At 36.0% G+C, this 20,769-nt stretch overlaps 2 protein-coding genes across 8 annotated transcripts; both read left to right on the top strand.

The window, feature by feature from the left end:
- Positions 1–1,450: 1,450 nt before the first annotated feature.
- Positions 1,451–9,131, top strand: LOC18602947 (cyclin-T1-3-like). 6 transcript variants are annotated; one of them, XR_016025854.1, is made up of 7 exons: positions 1,451–1,786; positions 2,416–2,997; positions 3,122–3,203; positions 3,727–3,861; positions 4,310–4,485; positions 7,661–7,999; positions 8,256–8,396. XR_016025854.1 is itself a non-coding variant. In XM_007034635.3 (7 exons), exons 2-7 carry the CDS (start codon positions 2,444–2,446, stop codon positions 8,864–8,866), a joined length of 1,125 nt encoding a protein of 374 aa, XP_007034697.1. In that variant the 5' UTR covers positions 1,451–1,786; positions 2,416–2,443; the 3' UTR covers positions 8,867–9,131. The 6 variants fall into 6 exon arrangements, 4 of the variants coding, with proteins under 4 accessions (XP_007034697.1, XP_088661604.1, XP_088661606.1 ...); XR_016025855.1 differs by lacking the exons at positions 7,661–7,999; positions 8,256–8,396 and adding exons at positions 4,668–4,903; positions 5,031–7,237; XM_007034635.3 differs by lacking the exon at positions 7,661–7,999 and adding an exon at positions 8,835–9,131 and having other exon boundaries at positions 8,256–8,401.
- A 1,472-nt stretch (positions 9,132–10,603) lies between these two features.
- On the top strand, positions 10,604–20,242 carry LACS6 (long-chain acyl-CoA synthetase 6). Of its 2 annotated transcripts, none has more exons than XM_018119159.2 (23): positions 10,604–10,930; positions 12,531–12,591; positions 12,690–12,767; positions 12,924–12,995; positions 13,080–13,161; positions 13,333–13,438; positions 13,535–13,611; positions 14,601–14,645; positions 14,768–14,854; positions 15,623–15,712; positions 15,812–15,891; positions 16,002–16,095; positions 16,645–16,733; positions 16,810–16,898; positions 17,885–18,014; positions 18,107–18,225; positions 18,367–18,490; positions 18,581–18,667; positions 19,012–19,115; positions 19,191–19,276; positions 19,441–19,527; positions 19,640–19,726; positions 19,843–20,242. In XM_018119159.2, exons 1-23 carry the CDS (start codon positions 10,819–10,821, stop codon positions 19,933–19,935), a joined length of 2,079 nt encoding a protein of 692 aa, XP_017974648.2. In that variant the 5' UTR covers positions 10,604–10,818; the 3' UTR covers positions 19,936–20,242. The 2 variants fall into 2 exon arrangements, with proteins under 2 accessions (XP_017974648.2, XP_017974649.1); XM_018119160.2 differs by lacking the exon at positions 10,604–10,930 and adding an exon at positions 11,010–12,419.
- Positions 20,243–20,769: the final 527 nt, after the last annotated feature.

A 20,769-nucleotide genomic window follows, 5' to 3' on the forward strand; every position in this document is an offset into this window, starting at 1 on the left:
AACTGCATGGTCCATTGGTCCTGATTCAGAAGGAGAAGAGAAAGCAATTTGAAGTATATATAATTACTTTGTGAATTATAAGAGGGCCTACATTCCTATAATTGGTCATCGTGGCAACAGCATGCATGAAAAGTAGAAGTTATAGTTAGCCCATTTATAATCATCTCTTGCAATTCTTTAAACTCTTGTCTGCAATATGTCTAGATCGTCCCATCTTTGGATCTTCTCCCATTTCTTGAATCAAATATGTATATATATTTTTGCTAGTATTTTGACTAGTTGTTTGTGATGATGGAAAATTGAATGGCATGAGCCTTCACATGTTCCTATGGCATTAACTAAGATACTTTGCATAAAAGAAACACATTTTCGTACCCATAATATATTTTATAATTATGATCCCTTTACAATTTTAGTTATTAAAATAATACTAAATCAATCTTAATTAGTCTCAAGGAGCTTAATCACATTTATGTGTGAGAGTAAGAAGCATTGATACTAGAGTGATTACAGTTTTCAAAACACAATTTAACTCTATATTATTCATTGATTATATTCTAACAACATTGATTAGAGTTTAAGGCTAATCCGATGATTAAAATCTGAAATTTTATTTCAAAATTATATTTATTAAAAAAATAAAATTTAACGATTTATCCATAAAATTTCACGTAACATTAGATATTTGGTTGAATATTTCATGATTCATATATGGTTCTTGTTGAGAAGACCAAAATCATTTGCTTTTCCTTAGTGTAGCGAACCAAAAGTAAGAGGAGGGGTGAGGGGTGAGGGGTGAGGGGTGAGGGGTGGGGGGTGGGGGGGAACCTTGTATTTTCTTAAGAGGTGTTCCAGGCATAGGAAAGGGAACATGGTAAGGGAGAAAAAGTGTAAACTATACCAGTCTTGGACTTGACAAAACAAAGAGTAGAAGAAAAGCTTTAGGCAAAGGTTTAAAGTTGGTGGCCATGGATGGACATGGACCAATATTACAAGTGTCGAAGCAAGGATGGAGTATGAAGGTGATTGGAGGGCTATTCTTTAGTCCACTCTTCCATATTAAATCGTCAACTTTTGCTTGCTGTGGTTCTGAGTTGGAGATGATCTCCATCATGTTAACTTTATTTCAGTATCTAAATATCAATCCCTAAAGCACCTTGAAACAGCGAAGCAATCGATCATTGGAATACCGTGCTTGGTTTCCTTTCTTTCGCTAAATTGGATCATCAGCCTCCCTTTTATAACGATCGAGTCTTAACCTTTTATCTATTAATTAAGCATTATTACAATATCCAATTGGGCCTTAAAACGGGCCTTATTCGTTGGCCCATTAACACAAGAGAGGGTTAGCGGGCTTAACCCAATGAGATGGGCCTAAAACCGTTGACGTTTGTTCGGTGGCGTGACAATTGATAAGTACACGCGTTTATCTTAGAATCAATCCCCGAGGATTCGGTTGGCGTACCTTACCCGACCTGACCGAATTTTATCTTTTCATTATCATTTTTTGGTTGAATTGACACGGAAGAAAGATCAAAAGGGAAAAGTGGAAAAGAACTATACTTGCTTGCTTCCTTTGGATTTTGAAATTATCTTTTGGAAATTTTTATTTCCAAGTTTTCTTTTCTCCCTTCTTTTTCACCACCTCCCTCCCCGCTTCCCTTCCTTCCTTCTAAACCCTAATTCCATCTCAATTTCGGATCGTAGTCTTTCGTTAATCTCACCTTAAATCGCGTCACAAAAGCACGAATTTTTTCTCGATCTTTTTTATTCCTGTTTTATTCTGGTAATTGTTTTTAAAAATTTTATCGTTAAATATTGTTTTTGGTTGATGGTAAATCAGCTGTTTCTCCCCAATTCGGTGCGAAAAAGTTTGATTTTTGGTTTATTTATTTTTTTAATGTTGATCTAATATATTGTTGAAATTTTAATAGTTGATTTAGAATTTGATTTCTTTTAGTTTGGTTTTCGTATGTCTTTCTGTTTGGATTTTGGATTTTTTTTACTATATTTGCTGGTTAATTTAGAGCCTTTTTGTTCCTTAAATTTGATTCTAAATTAGGCTGTACTTTTAGTAGGATTAGGTATGATTAGAGCAAAAGTAACTTAATAAATACCCGATCCTCAGAGGAGAAGAGAAATCGAGAAAAACCAAGCATCTAAGGAATGAGTTAGCTTGAATATGTCAAATTGAAAAAATTCTAACCTTTTGTTTTCTAAATCTTATTTTGAGGCTAAAATACAAACTTTTATTCACTGGCTTAAATTTAGTTAAAACAGAAAAATCAAAGCCATAATTTTTATTTTATAGATTTTCTTGGAAGAGTTTTTATTATTTTCAATCCCACCTTACCAACAGAGATATTTTGTGGTAATTTCATTTTTATTCATGCTGAATCTCTGAACTTTTTGCAGGTTTCCTTCCAAAAGGAAATAAGGAGCAATGTCTTTTGCAAGGAATTGCCGTCCGCAAGGGGGCACATTTCAGGATGATTACCGGTACCCTTTCAATAGAAATAACTACAACAATAATAGTTCCAACAACTACAGGAACAGGAACTGGAATTCGAATTGCAATCCTACCAGGAATTTTAATCATGCCCACGAATTCTCAGGCCAGTTTGGGGAGCATAATAGAGGTTATCATTATGCTCAGCCAAATTGTGCTCCTTCTTTGAAAAGACGGAAGTTTTCAGCTGCTACTTGGGGAGATAGTGGGAGACACTATCCACCACCTAACATGCATTACACGGCTGCTCCATCAGACTCCAGCAATTTCATCCCTCCTCCTATAAGATCAAATGCTGAAGCCTCTACATCTATCAGCAGTAAACGTGATCGGTCACAATTGGAAGATGATGAACCTGTTTTTATGTCCAGGGACGAGATTGAGAGATATTCACCATCAAGAAGAGATGGTATTGATGCCTTACGCGAAACACATCTGCGCTATTCCTATTGTGCCTTCATTCAGAATCTTGGTTTGCAGCTTGAGTTGTAAGTTCTCAATCTTGAATACGTTTCCTAGTTGTGCTATTTCCTTTACCTTTTTGTGGTTTAATTTGTTTGAAATCATTTATACTTTTTTCTGATGTAATCAAATCCATGTTGTGTTTTGCAGACCACAAACTACTATTGGCACTGCCATGGTTCTATGCCATAGGTTTTTTGTCCGAAGATCACATGCTTGCCATGATAGATTTGTGAGTATCAGATACTAATGCTTAAGGAATTCATTACATTTTATTTATTTATGTATTAAATTTTTTTGTGAAGATGTTTCCACATTATGTTTATATGCTTGTAAGAAAAATTTTTCTGTTGATTTTGTAACTTAAGATCTGTTTGCAATCTCCAAACACCACCTCTCCTTTTTCTTTTCCTCATCTTTTGGAGCTAATGCATTTTTTAGTTCTTTGGAATTTTTATTCCATAGGGGGCTAGTAATAATCCTAATTTTTTAATTTTTAGAAGGTTGGTACTCTCTTGGTTGCTGGACAATGTTGTTATGCTTTGAATACTTTTCTGAAGATGTCTCATTTAGACGCTATATAATCTTAAGTTATGAAGCTGCTGAGGATTAGGTCAAGTTGAGTTTGTTTAGGTTGCCTTACACCATTTTTTTTTTTTACTCAAGGAGAATCTTTTTCCAATTTTAGATAATTTGTATTTGCTAGTTGACTTGCAATGAAAATGCCCATTACCATTTATTTGGCTTTTTTGCAGTTGATTGCTACTGCTGCTCTTTTTCTTGCTGCAAAGAGTGAGGAGACACCACGGCCTTTGAACAATGTGTTGAGAGCATCTTGTGAAATATTCCACAAGCAGGATGTTGCATTCTTGTCCTATCTGCTCCCTGTTGTGAGTACCTTTCTAAGTCCTTCCAATTTATCCATGCAAAGAAACATAAAAGGGATTAAATTATTTAGCAGCATATTAGTGAATATGATGCCATGAAGTCTATTTAAGCCTTTTGAATTTTGTCATTTATGGAAAGCATTTTGCCAGAGATGATTAGGCTGCAGCTTAGTAGTTGGTAATGAAGCAAATTTGGAATAAAAATCATGTGTTACAGCCAAAAGTTGATATAGTCTTGTCTGGTTGTCAGAACTTAAGCATTAAACCATGCATTTTCTGTTCAAAACACTCTAGAGACAGCTATGTAATTATTTCCTACATTATTATACTTGAAGGTGTGGAAAATCTTTTGGCTTATATAAAAGAATTTACTGTCGCCACTTTGGAAAAGGAAAAGATTGCCATGTTAGTTTTCACCATGCTGACATTAAATGACTTGTCTGTTGAACAGGATTGGTTCGAGCAGTATCGGGAACGCGTGATTGAGGCAGAGCAAATGATACTTACTACTTTAAATTTTGAACTTAACGTGCAGCATCCATATGCTCCTCTTACATCCATTCTTAACAAATTAGGCCTTTCACAAACTGTCTTGGTGAATATGGCGTTAAACTTGGTCAGTGAAGGGTAAGATTATGATTTATGCTTCAGCCTTACTGATTATTTTTTAATCTGATACAGGTGCAATGTGTTTGTAAGGATTAGTTCAGTTTATTTAGAAGTAAAACTGACTGCTGCATTGTGAACTTCACCTTGATGCCATACAAAATGTTACATAAACAATGATTATGATCCTTCTGCCTTTTCAGGTACAATTTTAGTTTGGGTTATATTGTTGTGATGTTTGTGTAAATGAAAGTAGTCTAAGAATAATGCTCAATAAATTGGGATGTGTTCTTGTCCTATGATTGAGTGGCTGTTTTATACACTTGGAGTTGGGTGTTCCAGTTCCACCAATCAGCAGATTTTATGGGGTTTCAACTTTAAAAGGATTTTGGGTGGGGTGTGTCCCATGAAGAGTTGGGGTGTGAAGAAGGTTATACAGGTTATCTTCTTCCATCTCGTCCAAAAAATGTGTGCTTGTGTCGATAATTTTCTTCTTTAGCCCAGCTACTCTACGTAGTTATTCTGGTATGGCATATTGATTCTTTTGGCATGGCATATAATTGCAGGGTTTTTACAAGATTAGCGTGCTCGCCTGTATGATATTGTTAGCTGGCGGATTGATGTGCTGTTCATGGAAAGTTTTGTTTTTACATCTGAAGTTGAACTGCTGATGTTAATGGTTCTTTTCCTATGATTATACCCAACTTGGTCCTGGCTATGAAAGCCACAGAACCTACAGAAAATAGTTTTGTTATTTAACTTTAACCCCTGTTGTTTTTTCTATGAGTTTCAGTTTATATGGAATCAGTCCTCTGGAGTCCATGCACAAACTGAGTTTGTGAAATTCCTGGCTGCTTCGCACTTTGTGTCCATTCCACACTGATCTGGAGAAAAATTATTGACTTGGAAGGGTCAATATGTTGTGTAGAGTGGGGTCATTTCCTCTTTTTTCTTTTAAAAAAGGATACAATAAACAATGAGTTTATCTGTTGATGATTTTCCAAGTTGTGAAACGATGATTTGTTATTCTCATCCTACCTTTTCCCCTTAAGAAAGGAGTTTTTGGTTTTGCCAAAATTTTAATTTTGTTTCTCACTAATTTTCCAACATTTAAAATGATTTTCAAATGAGGGTTTTCCAATATGATTTTGCTATGGCAGTGTCTTTCTAATGAACGTTGAAACCTCTTTTCTGAAATTTCTGAAATTTCTAATTACGTAATGGGTTCTCCATTTTCATTTATGATATCAGCTGGATCTGTATCCTCTGTCCATGGCTTCAGTCCTCTCGGTGATGTCAGATTTAGAGTCCTGATGCATACTTGTTTGATTCTAAACTAGCATGCAGTACCAGTCATTTGGGATGGGTTGATGGAAAAATTAATTGATCTGTAACATGGCGTGAAGCAACCAATTCTAAAATATAAAGAAAAGGAAACAAACATGTATCTTCATGTTCTCTTTGTCTAGTTGGAATAGATCAATAGAACCCAGTGATATTTGCCCTTCTGACCAGGTTCTAGACCTTGAATTGAGAGCTATCTTGTCATTCAACTCCAGGTCTTGCTTCATATTGAGTTTGTTTCGCTTTGGGAGAGATTCAATTTTTGGAGCACATTGTTAGTTTGAAATCTACTCTCTTTCTTTCTTTCCTCCTTTTGAAACATTTAATTAGTATCATTCACCGCTAGTCTCTATCTGTTTTTGTTTTTCGCCTGAAAAATGATTTGTTTGTATTGGTTTTAGCTTAAAGCCAGTTAATTGTGTTTCAAACTGAATTTGGTTTTATCATTTAGGTTTAGTCATCTCTATATTATTGTATATTTAGACGGTTCCAGCCCTGCTTTCTCTAGGTAGTCAACACATATATTTATCTGTTATATAACTATGTAAATACTTACCCTGATACTGTAACATATACATATATATAGGCAATAAGTGATGCAGACCTTATTTGTTAGAAGATTGAGAAAAATACAAAGACAAAGGATGCCTCATCCTTGAAGTGTATCAAGGAAGTTAGCAAAGTAAGTGGAAACTTCTTGAAATGGTAGGTTACATCTTGTATCAGTTGGAGGCAGTTGCATATATTCGATAACCTTAAATGACCTAAATTGGTTAGAGCACTTTGCTAATGCTGGACAAAACTTTTGGCTAAGTTGTTGACATTGTGAAGCAATCAGTAATGAATATTGAAAATGTTACCCTGTACTTGGGTGAACTAGAATAGGCTCAGCCAAAAGGGCATATACTCACTTGAGAATGTACTGTCATTTAGAATAGTACAAAGCCTATCTCAATTGCTATGCAGCCCTAGGCCTGTATTCTTTAAACTTCTTTTGGAATCAGGCTTGGATTGGCAATATTGGTAGGGTTTGGTCCCTTTTTGGGCTTGCTCTTGTGATTAGGTAATGCATGGCACTGGTTTGAGACATGGCATGCTCTTCTACCGAATGCTATTTGTGGAAGAATGTTTTTCTAGAGGTGGTGAATGGGCAGATTTGTATCAGGTCATGTTAGGTTTAGGTCACAACGGGTTTGGGTGGTTGGGGTTTCAGGTCGGGTTAGAATGAAATTGGTAATTGAATTTTGCATTTTAATGTTAAGTTCAGGCTAATATGGCTTTGGGCCAGATTGGTCTTGGTTCAGGTGATTTTGGAATTGGGTTTCTTTGGGTTCAAGTCTTTGACTTTTTGGTTACTTTGGGTTTGTTGGAGTTCAGATTTTTCCAGGTTCAGGTTCATTTGCCACCTCTGTGTTTTTCCCATAAGGAAGAGGAGAAGGATAATCATGTAAACAAGTTATGTGCATCAGATGTGCTTAAAAGTTATTTATTCTTGTCCTGGTTGGTTCATCCAGTTTCATACCAAGCTGGAGGCTTTATAAGGCCAAATTATTAAAAAAAAAAAAAATCATTTGTACGTGTTTTGTATTTTTACCTCATCGTCAACTATTGATTAGTATATCTGTACTTTATGCGCCACTGCTCTCAATACATTTGCAACTCTTGAGTTGTCCACATTTTAACTTCTTTTGAAAAGGTTATTCTTTTTAATCATTTTTCTTTTTTGAGTTTTGGTTATTAACAAAGGGCAAGTGTATACACTATTCCATACTATTTTACACTGGTTTATTTGAGTTAGTATCTATATGCTAATAATACAGTTCTATATCATACCTTATGTTTCATTGGGTAGGTTACAAAGTTTGTTCATAGCTTCATCTCTTGCCTGCGTAGTTCTCTATAATTGGGGTAGCATGCATGCTCCATGAGCAGTGAGGCATGCTTGTTGATGAGTCCATTCAGATAACTGATGAGCTGAAGAGATTTGCTTTGAAATCCACATTCTGCTGCTACCTCTGTTTGTTTCATTTTTGATTTGTCTATAATACTGGAGTTAAAAGCACAGCAGATTTGGGCTGGAATTGATGTGTTCTCTAGATGGGTATGCATGTTTGCTATAGTTTTCGTACTCTATCAGCCATGGTGCAGAGATTCTTGCAAAATATTCTACCTGGATTGGTGCCATTAGTTGGTAAGGAAAAATGACTTGTCTTTTTTTACTTCAAATCACTGTTTTGATTATCTCTTGTATTTTTTGTGGTTGATGTGTGGTTTCTGTGGTGGAATGTGCTAAGTTGTACAAGACATTGCCTGTTCGTTATAGTGTAGCTCTCATGGTTGGTTTGATTACTCTCCACATTTGATAAACAATGGTGGCTGTCCTGTTCTAATTTTGCTTGGTTATATATTTTCAATAGTGTGTTGAAGTTTGGACTTCTATTTTGCAGGCTCAGGAGCTCATTGTGGCTTCAATTTAAACCCCATCATATTGCTGCCGGAGCTGCTTATCTTGCAGCGAAGTTTCTAAATTTTGATCTTGCTTCTTCCAATAATATCTGGCAAGAGTTTCAAACTACTCCGGCTATTCTCCAAGGTAATATATATAAGTATTGGAACAATTGCATTGGTTTTTTGTGGTCGTTACATATTTTAAACTTTGATATGGAAGGTTTATATCAACTCGAATCTAGCAGAAGTAACATAAACAGACTTCTAAATGACAGCCATTATGCAAGTCAAAATCAGTGCTTCATGCACTCTCAAAATTGACTCCTTTCCCTTAGTTTCTGATCACCAGCCTTTGTCAACAGATGGGTACCAATCAAATGATGGATATGACTATTGATTTAGAGTAAGAGAAGGGTTTGGGCAGTGAATAGAGAATTATACATGTCTAGAAATATACAACACCACCAACATGCATAGTCTGGTCTCTAAGGAGGGGAAGAGAAAATTGATTGTATCTAATAAGGTTTTGCTTTGCTGCTTATGCTGTGATAAATCATGCCTTTTACTGTTTGGTGCAGATGTTTCACAGCAGTTGATGGAGCTGTTCTAGAAGGATAACAGGATACAATTACAAAATGTTGTCAAGATTTATTCTACACTTAGGCTTCGTAGGTGTAATATATGTCCCCTGTTTAATGAAGTAGTTGATAACAAAGAGGCCCATTAGTAGTATTATTGTTTAGAATGCTGGCCGCAAAATGGAGATAATCTTTAGTAATTTGAAGTACAGGTTAAAGGATCTGTTTGCTTGTATCTGAATCGACTTGTCATTTGCAATGGAATATCCACATTTACGTGGAACTCATTTCTTTCAATTTTAAGCCTTATGTACTAAGGAACAGCATAAGTTGTAAACCATTAAATGTTAGGCCAACCACCATTGCTATTGTTTTTAGTACGGGCAGCTGGTCGAGCTGGCAATATGGGCGGGTGGCCAGAGGCACAACACAGCCCACCATGGGCTGTGCTAGAACGACTCACGTCGCTAATTGCTATTAGAATATCAGGCGGGTCACCGTGGTCAATTGAGTCGGCACAGCACGGCTAGTATGGGCCTCGGGTTGGCATGCGACACGCGGCCCAGCACGGCATGGTCCTCTACAAAATAAACAAGTAATTGTTCTTAAAACTAGCTTTAATAATTTATTCTGCGAAAATTTTCAATTTCTTAGTGAAAAAAAAAAAGAAAAAAAGAAAGAAAATCTCAACTTCTCAATACGTGTTCGTACATAATCGTTATGATAAACTGAACTGGACTCAGATTCTTCTAGTATAGCTCTAGGTTCAATCCCTACGGCACTTCCTTTTTAGATGCAGCAACTAAATAAGTGGGCTAACCTATAAAGCAAGTTAGTCCATTGGTCCCCAGCTGTGACCTTGCCACAGTAACTCTTCCCAAAAGTTTGGATTATGTTATGACCAAAACAATAGCTTTTAAAACACTCAAGCTTTATTTCCAAAAACGACATTTCAAGTTGATGAAAAAAGATATTCCCACAATTCGATTATATCAAAAAGGCCATGTAATTTTTACATGAACGGTGTTTGATATTAATTTCAATCCCCTTCTAGAAAAACAGTACCTTTATGTGGAAACTAGTAATATTGCCTTGGACAAAGACAAGTCCAAAGTGGCCATCGTGCTCAAAGAGGATAACAGTCTCAGCCACCTTTCTGTATCTCATCTCATTGATTGCCCTCCAACTTGATTGTAGTATGTCCCTGTAAATCTTTCTTTTTTTGGGCTGTGAAAGTCGTGATAACTTTTTTCACTCACCAAACATTTGAAAAAAGTCATAACTGAAGCACCCGGTTTTTAATATTTCCTAAATCCCATGTATGTTTCCTGATAATTAAAAATTAGGTTGGAAAAGTTGAATTTAACAGCCACCGTGGGCAATTCCTGTTTCCTACTTCCTACCACTCTACCCTTGTTGTTCAAATTCAACATAGTTGTTGCCATTGGGTTCCACCTATGTTTCCATTCATCGTTCGTGTTACGATAACTACAGTATAAAAGAAGAGGAAATGCATTAAATGCCCCATTAATTAAAAAAATGAAATAAACAAGTAGCAAAGGCAAAGATGAAGAAAGAAAATTAACCTTATTAAATCCAAATCACAGTACTTAAACATGATTATTAAGAAGAAGAAAAGTTCACAAGTTTGGTACTTGTACATTTGGACAAGAAGGGACAAGAACAGTTGCACTGCCCGCACAAAAACTAAAGCTTAGGCGAGAATCAAACATACATGATCAGACTCGCAACATCAAGACAAAGAAATTATATCCCATTTATGAACCCATCCTTTACCCTTTCCCATTTTCTTTCTTGTTTTTTATTTTAGTTGTTTTCATCAAGGCAAAGCTCTTATCTTTAACAACAACCGTACATGTCAGCATCTTCGAAAAGTGTGCCATCTTCCTCTTAACAAGACTTCCAGATAAACAAACGGAAAACGAGAAAAGGAAAAAGCAAAAGGACCCACGTCAGCTTTCCCATGGATTCATCCAAAGCTCAACGTCGACTTAACGCCATTCACGGCCACCTCGTCTCCGCCAGTTCTCATTCCGAACTCCGTGTTAACCCAACCGCCGGCGAGTTCGCCTTCGGTACGTTGGTGTATATGTACGGTTGAGAAGAAAAATGATATAGGCTTTTGTTGGTCTGGTTTTCTTTTTTAACTTTCTTTTGGGTAAATGAAATGGTCCTTTTGCTGAAAAAATATAAGCTTTTTGTTTTTATTACTATAAATATACGTTTTTGGGTCTGGGCTTTTGGTTTTGATTCTTATTTAAATATTTGATGTAATAAAGTTTTCATTTTTTTGATTGCTCTTTTTGATTCTGATGTGGAGAACAAAAAAAAGGTTCTTACTTTTCTGATATGAGAATTCTTTTAGGAAGCTTACTGTTGATTGTTGAGTAAGATTTGTTGATCATAGGTTTGCTAAAAAGGAGAGGCTTTGACAGATACAATATCTTTCTTTCTTTGTTGTTTTTTTGGATTTCCAATCATTTGGACATCATAGTCGAAGGCTTTGCTAAGGGGAAAGGTTTGCACTTGCCTTTCGAGTGTCATTTTCCCTCAGCATGGTCAATGGGTCAGTTTGCTCATATTTGATGTAACGAACAAGTTTTCTATAGTCCCAAGAAGCACTTAGAGTGGAAATTTTTTTTTTGAAAAACCACTTTGAGTGGAAATTAGTTTGTGTCAGTGATGTCGGATATAGTTGTTGCTTAACTTTGTACTATGGTGATATTTTGTATGGATTGTCGGGAAGCTTCGGTTCTGGTTTGGCCTCCAGAAGCTAGAAACATGTTATCCACGGAATTGAGAAACGTTATATTTTAAAGTGTTTTTGAATTTAACTCCTATCATCCAGAGAGCTGGTTGTGATGCCCGGTTGAAATGTCTTGAGTTTTGTAAAAATGAAAGAAAAGAGGTTAGCTGCAATGGAATTCATTACAGGAATATTATTCCAGAGGATGGCTTTGTCTTATGTCTACGTAGCCGCAGATCCAGAAAATGTAGTTAAACTCTACACAAATATGTAATTTCTCTTTTTCATTTCAGAAGATATTTAGCAGGAGTTCATTGTTCTAGATCAGTCCTTGGGGAAATAATAATTGCTTTCAAGGGTTGTTCCTGTATAATGTTGTTGCATCCTAGTGTGAATAGTAGTTCATCAGATAGAGAAGATGACACAAGCAATCAGTTTTGGAATTTGTCTATAAGCTAGTCTCTTCTAAATCTGCAATTTTTTGTTAAGTGAGAGCAGCAATGATGATCTATGCATGGTGGTTGTTGAGATGCTGATGACATAACTCCATTTATTAGTAAGCAGGATCTATGGGCCTGGCTGGCATGTTTGTGAGTTGTGGGTGGGATTGATTGGATTATTTGCTACCTATCAAAAGAAAAAACATTGTTTGTAGTGGTCTCTTCGTAGAAATGTCATTAGAGGTTAAAAGAAAGATTTGAGTTTGAATTTGAAGTAATGACCGCATGGAAATGTGGAAAGAGCTGGTTTGTGGGAACTCACCATCTATTTTGGGACAGAGGAAGGGCTGCTAGCAGCTGATAGCCAATTTATCCATTGTAATAAGCAATATGTAATTAGTTTCTATCTGATTTAACCGTAAGAAGCGGACATCTATTGCTAATTTATCTGCATTTAACTTACGTGTGATAATATTGATTTTTGAGCAGAACAGGGTTATAGTGTTGTGCTGCCAGAGAAATTGCGGACAGGAAAATGGAATGTATACAGGTAAGACATTGCTACTATCCTTCATGTTTTTGCTTTGTGCTGTCCCTTGCCCATTCAGCAGTTGTCGATTATTATTTTATGTTTATGCCTTATGGCAGATCTGCTCACTCTCCATTGAAGCTCATGAGTAGATTTCCTGATCATCCTGATATCGGTACATTGCACGATAATTTTGTGTGAGCATCTCCTTTTTCCTGGCTGAATCATGTTTAAATTTGTTGGTGTGTGGCTGAATGCAATACATCAATGCCTTATCATTTATTTCAAATTGAAGTATGTCTGATGGTTCTGCACTTATCTTTCTTTTCTTTTCCTTTCGTTTTTTTATTTAGACATGCAGTTGATACCTTCCGAGATTACAAATATCTTGGCACAAGAATTCGAGTTGATGGAACAGTTGGAGAGTAAGATTCCTTTTGTCAAAATGAAGATCATAGTCTGTTGTCAAAGTTCCTTTATACATTTACTTCCATTTTCTATTTATGAAGGTACAAATGGATAACATATGGAGAAGCTGGTACAGCTCGGGCCACCATAGGTTCTGGCCTAATATATCATGGAATACCAAAGGTGAGCATTTGAGTGATAATTATACGTTTAATATTTAAGTGCTACAGTGAACTTTTTGTCTGTAACAAGTTTATTGCCTGGTGAACATATGTGCTTCATGTAACATACCCATTTTAAGTTAATAGATTGTTCCTCATGTAGCATGTGTTTCTACTGGTTTTATAATGCCAGGGCTCTTGTGTTGGAATATATTTCATCAATAGACCTGAGTGGCTCATTGTTGATCATTCCTGCTCTGCATATTCCCTTGTATCAGTTCCTTTATATGACACTCTAGGTTTGCCACTGGCCAGATGCTCTCCTTTTCAATTGAATTTTTGTCCATCCTCACCTATTGTTAAGATGCTAAGTGGAAAGTTTTGTTTCCTTGCAGGCCCGGATGCTGTCAAGTACATTGTAAATCATGCAGATGTGAAAGCTATATTTTGCGTGCCTCAAACATTGAGTTCTGTAAGTTTAATCTGTGCTCTTTTCAGGCTACACTTAAGCAGAAGGCGCCTATTTGATCTGGAAAAATTAACTTTTATGGCATTTATTTTCTTCTGCAACTATATTCTTCATAGGATGGGAATCTGGTGAGACTTTCCCAATTTCTAATTGCTTTCTAAACATGTTATTCGCTTGTGGCTATGATGGATAGGGTGAGAGTTTGAAATGAGGCTTAGATATGTCTAGATTACCTAGAGAATGCAATGGCCATTTTTGAGAAAGGATAATGGATTTTTTTTTCAGAATGTAGATAGGATAAAGCCGATTCTTGAATGCATGCTTTCAGAAGGTACTGCCCTTTACTGCAGTGAAAGCTGTCTTTTCTGGCTATGAACCAGGGATGCATTGATGTCTTGGTCGTCAATTTTTTGACCGATATGCAATATTGAATTCTTTATTGGGTACGATAATAATGTTTTGGTGGACATGCTTAAGTAATTTTCTAGTGCTTAGTTGTTTTTAGCATTTTAAGGTCTTAAGTTTCTTTTACCTCTTTTTTTGGGATATCTTAGTACTTCTGGAATCTTTCTTGGGACGATTTACATTATTTGTTCTTCCCTGATACTTCTTTTCTGAGTGTGTAATTTGGATGGTCGGAATTGAAATTTAAATTCCATTTCCTCTGTGAAAACTTTTGCGGCGAAAATCTAAGCATTTGTTTTAACCGCGCTGATAGATAATCCTAAATCCTCTTCTACATCCCCTCAACTCAGGATTTATGCTCTTTTCGTCTTTGTACTATTGGCTTTTAAGCCTGGTAAAATGGTCTTTATAATGCATGACAGAAATAGCTAATATTTTGTATGAGCCCTCAAATTTTACTAGTATTTTGGTTCATTGACTATTTAATTTTGTACTTGACACCGTTTTTCATTGTCTAGTTCATAATGTTTTGAGGATTCTGAATTGCTTCACAAGATTTATTCATCTTTTCACTTTGTAATTTGCAGTTGCTGAGCTTTTTGTCTGAGATTCCATCTGTGCAGCTGGTTGTGGTATAAACCTGCCTGATCTTTCCTGCCAGACCTTTCCAAACCTTCTTACTGAATATTTTGAACAAGAAAAAAGTACATACTGAGTTGCCTGGGGTATAATTATTTGCTTCCCTATTCTGCAGGTGGTTGGAGGAATGGACAATGAAGTGCCTTCACTGCCACCATCAACTGGCGTTCAGGTTGTTACATATTCAAAATTATTAAGTCAGGTAATTTGAAATCCTTTTCATCTACATCACTGTAGTAGTTTATAGCAACATCATCTTGGTAACTTTTAGAACCAATGCATATGTATGATTTGATCCAGTATAATTTTTTAAAGTATATTATTTCATATTGTCCAAGATGGTTAAATCAAGAGCAAGCATTCATTTAATTTCTCCAAGTTTGGCCTGCATTTTTTTGCTGTCCATGTTTTGGTAATTGGATATGTTTTCTTCTTATTTGCCTTTCAAGAATTATTTCATAGCAATAATCATTGTTTCTTCATAGGATGACTTTGAAGATACACTGGTGATAATTTTATTTGCTTCATGGCTTGTTTCTATTGTACAAGATCAACCCATCATATAATCTTTAATCTTGGCAACTTCTAGGAAGGCTATGCTTGAGATAAGTAGGCTTGTCCTTATCTTTTTGTTGCTTGTGCTGTTTTTGTGGCCCAGAAACTCAGGGTTAATGATAATATTTTTACATTGATTTTGAAAACTTGTGTCTGCAGACACCCACAACCCAAGACACCAATTTTGCAGAAAATGCTTTTGGTTGCATTCTTAATTTATTATCATTAAACATATTCCTCTTTTGGGTTTTGGTGAATGTTTAGTTTCTCTTAGCTGCATTTTTATGCAGCATTTATATTTTATTTGTTTATTTGATTGGAGTTTGGTTTCTAGGTTATCTGATGATATGTAATATTATAATTTTGGTATAATGTTGTGTGCTATAATTGTTTCTCATGTGAATGGTTCCTTTAGGGCCACAGTAACCTTCAGCCTTTTTGCCCACCAAAGCCAGATGATGTTGCAACCATTTGCTACACTAGTGGTACAACTGGAACACCAAAGGTATAGCTTAATCCTATGAATTTTAACAGATCTGAACAATCAAATAAGTAAATAAAGGTTTTTTTATTTGCCTACTTATTCTTTATAAATTTTGGCCAGGGAGTTGTGTTGACCCATGAAAATTTGATTGCAAGTATTGCTGGATGCTGCATTTCTACAAAATTTAACCCCTCAGACATGTAAGTTCTATTGGTTTTGAATTCATATAATATTTTTTAGTTAGCATTTATGGTTGAATTTACTGTTATTTACATTCACTTCCTTGCTGAAATGTTTGTTCTTTGTTCAGTTACATATCTTATCTTCCTTTGGCACACATTTATGAACGATCTAATCAGATCATTTCAGTGTATTTTGGAGCTGCAGTTGGATTTTACCAGGGGGTATGAGAGTAAACCTAAACACCTTCATTCTCATATATGATCTTTAAGTGATCTATGTTTTATTTTTACATTGGAATCATTTTTGAATTTGTTTGGTCCACATTCTGACTGAATTGTTGGAACAGCTGATTCAATGAAATCCTATGCTTCTTGTTGCTTAAAAAAATAAAACGAGCAAAAAACTTTAGATTTGCATCTTTATTTTTGTGAATCTGACTTCTCTTTTGTGGTCATTGGATTTGATTTGTAAATGATCTTTGGTTTTTATTTTGTCCTTTTTTGATATTTTAGCTGGGTGAAGGTAACCTTCTAAGTAAGAAGTAGCTAGTCTAACTGAATCTAGCAAAGCTCTTTTCCTCTCGCTTTTTTTTAATTGTAGTCATGTTGCTTTCAGATCCATATAATTGTTCAAGTTTAAATAAGTAATCTTCCGTGTTCTTGAAGCAGCTGTCTCACCTTTTGGTACTATGTATGCTCTGCAGATGTGAAAAAGTCTATTTTGTTCTTGAGATGAAGCCTTAGATGCTGGTTCTTGATCTTTGTATGCAGGATAACATGAAATTAATGGATGATATGGCTGCTCTACGACCCACTATATTCTGCAGTGTCCCTAGACTGTATAACAGAATTTACGCAGGGTACTTCTCTGATTGTTTAGTTGATTGTGACTGATATATTAATCGAATCATTTTATCAAACTCTTCCTTTGTGCAGTATTCTGAATGCTGTAAAGACATCTGGTCCCCTAAAGGAGAGACTTTTTAATGCTGCCTACAATTCTAAGAAGCAAGCAATTATGAATGGTAAAGACTTACATCACTAGATTGGTGTTTCTTTCTATCCCTTGCTGGAGGGTTAGTGTAGGATTTTCTTTGCCTTATAATATGACTGTAATATAATTTGTATTGCTTAAATTCTAGTCTCTTTATTAAACATAAATGTACTTATTATGGCTATAGATATTTGAGTTAAGAAACTACTTATGGAAAAACTGAAATGAAACCATATTTGTTAATTGATCAACCTGTTGCATTTGTGCATTAATTATATTTATATATGTAAAGTGTTGTGGAGCTGTAGTCCATTTTGTATGGCAGATAGTGACCCTGAAAAAAAAGGCCGTGGACAGATTAGCTCTATGACTGATTCGTTAGTCAGTTATGGTTGTGGTCCATAATTCAGCATGAGGGTTTACAGGTTTAATGTCCTTTGGACTGTTTAAATCTACCTTAAGAAGCCTGAAGAATACATGGCGTTCATAAGTTGATTCCACTTTTGCAACACAAATGGTTTAGGAATTTTCATAAAATCCAACTACTACATAAATTCTGCTTCAGTCTCAGTTTATTAAGGTGGCCAAGTTTCTTCAATAATGAAGTTATTGGAGCATCCTCCTCCTCTTCCATCCATGTCCTTTCTCTTTTATACTTGAAAGTGCCCTGTAGCATCAGATTGGTACCTATTTCTTTATGCATTTTGTTTAACCAATGGCATGCCAATTATTTGACTGTTATTGAAATTACTAATTCATATTTGAAGAACTAAAGTCATCGTGCCAGACTGAGATCTGAGATGTGAGGCATGCCAAAAGGACTTTCTTTTTTTCATTTTTGTAGCTTAGCTATATAGTGATTACCTTGCACTACAAGTCTGGTCACTGGGAATAACTTGACTGTGCATACGCGTATGTACACTTACGTGTACTGGCATATATATTATAAAAGAATATGCCCTTCAGTACCAGTTTACTGCATTGATATGTATTAATCATGTGTATCATCCTTTTAAGGAAAGAGTCCATCTCCCATGTGGGACAGACTGGTGTTCAACAAGATAAAAGCCAAACTTGGAGGTCGCGTTCGTTTTATGGGTTCAGGTGCATCACCCTTGTCTCCTGATGTCATGGACTTCTTGAAGATGTAAGTTAATTACTTTTAGATGTTGAATGCTCATCAAGAAGTAGTTCATATCTCCTATCGTTCTTATCAATATGTGTGTCACAAATCTGCAGCTGCTTCGGTGGTCGAGTAGTGGAAGGTTATGGAATGACTGAAACTTCATGTGTCATAAGCTGTATTGATGAGAGTGACAATCTTTCTGGCCACGTTGGCTCTCCTAATCCAGCTTGTGGTGAGTTATTACAAGAAAGTTTTAAGTCTAGCATACTATAAAACAATTGGCCCTTGGCGTATTCTTTTGGCTTTATTCATGATGTTTTCTTCTGTTTTTTTTTTTGTGCAATAAATTCATAAATTGTCTTTCCTGTTTCAGAAATAAAGCTTGTGGATGTTCCAGAAATGAACTACATGTCTGATGACCATCCCTATCCTCGTGGAGAAATCTGTGTGAGGGGTCCAATTGTTTTCCGAGGTTATTACAAAGATGAAGTGCAGACGTATGCTCCTCACATGTGATCTGTCTTTTTTCTTCTTGAGACTTTCATATATTTGAGAATAAATGCGTCTATAATGTAAAAATTGGACAGGAGAGAAGTTGTTGATGAAGATGGATGGCTTCATACTGGAGATATAGGGCTATGGTTACCTGGAGGTCGTCTAAAGATTATTGATAGGTAAGGTCATACATCATATGTATTTCTTAATTAAATGTTAAAACCCTCTCTAGAATCTTCTTGGACAGTTTGTTTGTATCCTTCTTTTACATATGGTGCATATAACTCCCACAGTAAACATTGTATTAACACCCCTTAAATTGCAGACAGAAATCGTGAGTGGCACATAGAAGTGTTCACCATTTTTTGTAATTAGTGTCCTTCTCTCTCTCATTTTCTGAAGTACTTTGGTGCTGCATTCAAATAACTGCTTCCTGAATTAAATTGGCAGTGGGGTGCGTGTCTGCGTTTCTGGGACATGTATATCTCTTGCAATTTACTGGAAAATATGTGTATTGGTACAGGAAGAAGAACATTTTTAAGCTGGCTCAGGGAGAGTACATTGCTCCAGAAAAAATTGAAAATGTATATGCTAAATGCAAATTTATTGCCCAGTGTTTTATATACGGTAAGACAATGTGGTTTTATAAATTCCTGCTCTCCTTTCTCTCATCTGCTGACACTGGACTCTCTTGCTTGGTAGGTGACAGCCTTAATTCTTCATTGGTAGCTATTGTCTCAGTGGACCCAGATGTTTTGAAAGCATGGGCTGCATCCGAAGGCATTAAGGTGATCTATCTTTTGGTGTTTTCATTGCAGCAAAAATCAAGGATAATCTTTGTTATGGCTGTATTCTTTTTGTTCAGAACTTATTTTTTTCTTCTACCATTTTGGTGCATTAACTATCTTGCTTAATCACCTGCTAATTCTTATCTGCCAATGATTGAGTGCAGTACAAAGATTTTGGTCAACTGTGCAATGACCCAAGAGCAAGGGCTGCTGTCCAGGCTGAGATGGATGCTGTTGGAAGAGAAGCTCAGGCAATGCCTCTTGATGAACTAAATGTTTAGTCTAGACATTCTAATTGCACCTTGAACTTTTAATTTCCTTCTTCCCTGGGCCTGAAATTTGGTTTGATTGATTTTGGAACAGCTGAGAGGCTTCGAATTTGCAAAAGCTGTGACTTTGGTGCTTGAACCATTCACAATGGAAAATGGTCTTCTTACTCCGACATTTAAGGCAAGTGCCTACTATTTTTTGTGTAAACCTCATTGCATAGGAAAAAAAAAAAAGGGAAAACAGAAAAGAAAGACTAAAGTTAACAAAATCTCAACTGTCTTATTATTTGTGGCCAGATTAAGAGACCTCAAGCAAGGGAATATTTCGCAAAAGCAATTTCAAACATGTATGCAGAGCTTGCTACATCAGATCCCTCTCCTCAGAAGTAGTTGTGAAGGCAATGCAATGAAAAAAATATAGAATCCATGACCAAGCACTCCAATGCAGAGACGGACTGGCACCACTACATAATAAGACAGTGAGAGCCTAAAGTTGTCCTGATTTACCAAAGCCTCCAACATAGTCTCATGTATGTTTTTAATCACCTATCTGAAAAATAAAATGGTTGATTTTTCCTTCTATTTTTCCCCTTCAAAGTGAGCATCCCTTCATTCAGCTACTTAACTGTAATTATTCTCTTCATAAACAGTTGTACACTTAATAAGGAATATAATTTTTATCAGGATCAGGGGACAATAGGATTGAGTCATTGACCTTATCGTAGAGATTTATCATATGTGGCAAATGATTCATTCATAATGAGCCTTAAAAACACAGCTTGGGAAGTTTTTGTTCTGTCTTAATGAAGCTTGACAAGAATGTTGTTGGTGCTACCAATAAGAAAAGAAAAAATGTTGTTGGTGCCTGTCTGAAACACGTGAAGCAAGATACACAAGAAGAGTCTAAAAGTTAAACTGGCTCGATCTTGTGGATTGCAGAAGTCAACATAGCAAGGAACCAAACTGTGAGGTACACTATGTGGTCTTCGCCTACCGGTCAAGTCCATCCACACTTTTGCACCCAAAATTGGAGATTGCATTGCCTCACGTCTCACCAACATGTTAAAAACATGATAAACCTGTGAAGGGTATTTTTCTTTTTCAAATTCAAGTCATGGTGTTTAGCTCTGATTAGACCCATTGATCAGATTCCAGTGGGGTTTAGTTTTTGCACGATGGCAAAGTGTATGTGGCAACAATAATGTCATTAGCATAGACATTTCC

The sequence above is a fragment of the Theobroma cacao genome, chromosome 4, assembly GCF_053813885.1.
Source record: "Theobroma cacao isolate CCN51 chromosome 4, ASM5381388v1, whole genome shotgun sequence".
NCBI classification, from domain to species: Eukaryota; Viridiplantae; Streptophyta; class Magnoliopsida; order Malvales; family Malvaceae; genus Theobroma; species Theobroma cacao.

Excerpts from the sequence above, each read along its gene's own strand:
- LOC18602947 (XM_007034635.3), top strand. The coding sequence starts at position 2,444 with ATGTCTTTTGCAAGGAATTGCCGTCCGCAAGGGGGCACATTTCAGGAT. Across the intron at positions 4,486-8,255 it reads TTAAACTTGGTCAGTGAAGG|GCTCAGGAGCTCATTGTGGC; the intron begins GTAAGATTATGA and ends TCTATTTTGCAG. Across the intron at positions 8,402-8,834 it reads TACTCCGGCTATTCTCCAAG|ATGTTTCACAGCAGTTGATG; the intron begins GTAATATATATA and ends TGTTTGGTGCAG.
- LACS6 (XM_018119159.2), top strand. The coding sequence starts at position 10,819 with ATGGATTCATCCAAAGCTCAACGTCGACTTAACGCCATTCACGGCCAC. Across the intron at positions 14,646-14,767 it reads CATCTGTGCAGCTGGTTGTG|GTGGTTGGAGGAATGGACAA; the intron begins GTATAAACCTGC and ends CCTATTCTGCAG. Across the intron at positions 19,116-19,190 it reads TGCCCAGTGTTTTATATACG|GTGACAGCCTTAATTCTTCA; the intron begins GTAAGACAATGT and ends CTTGCTTGGTAG.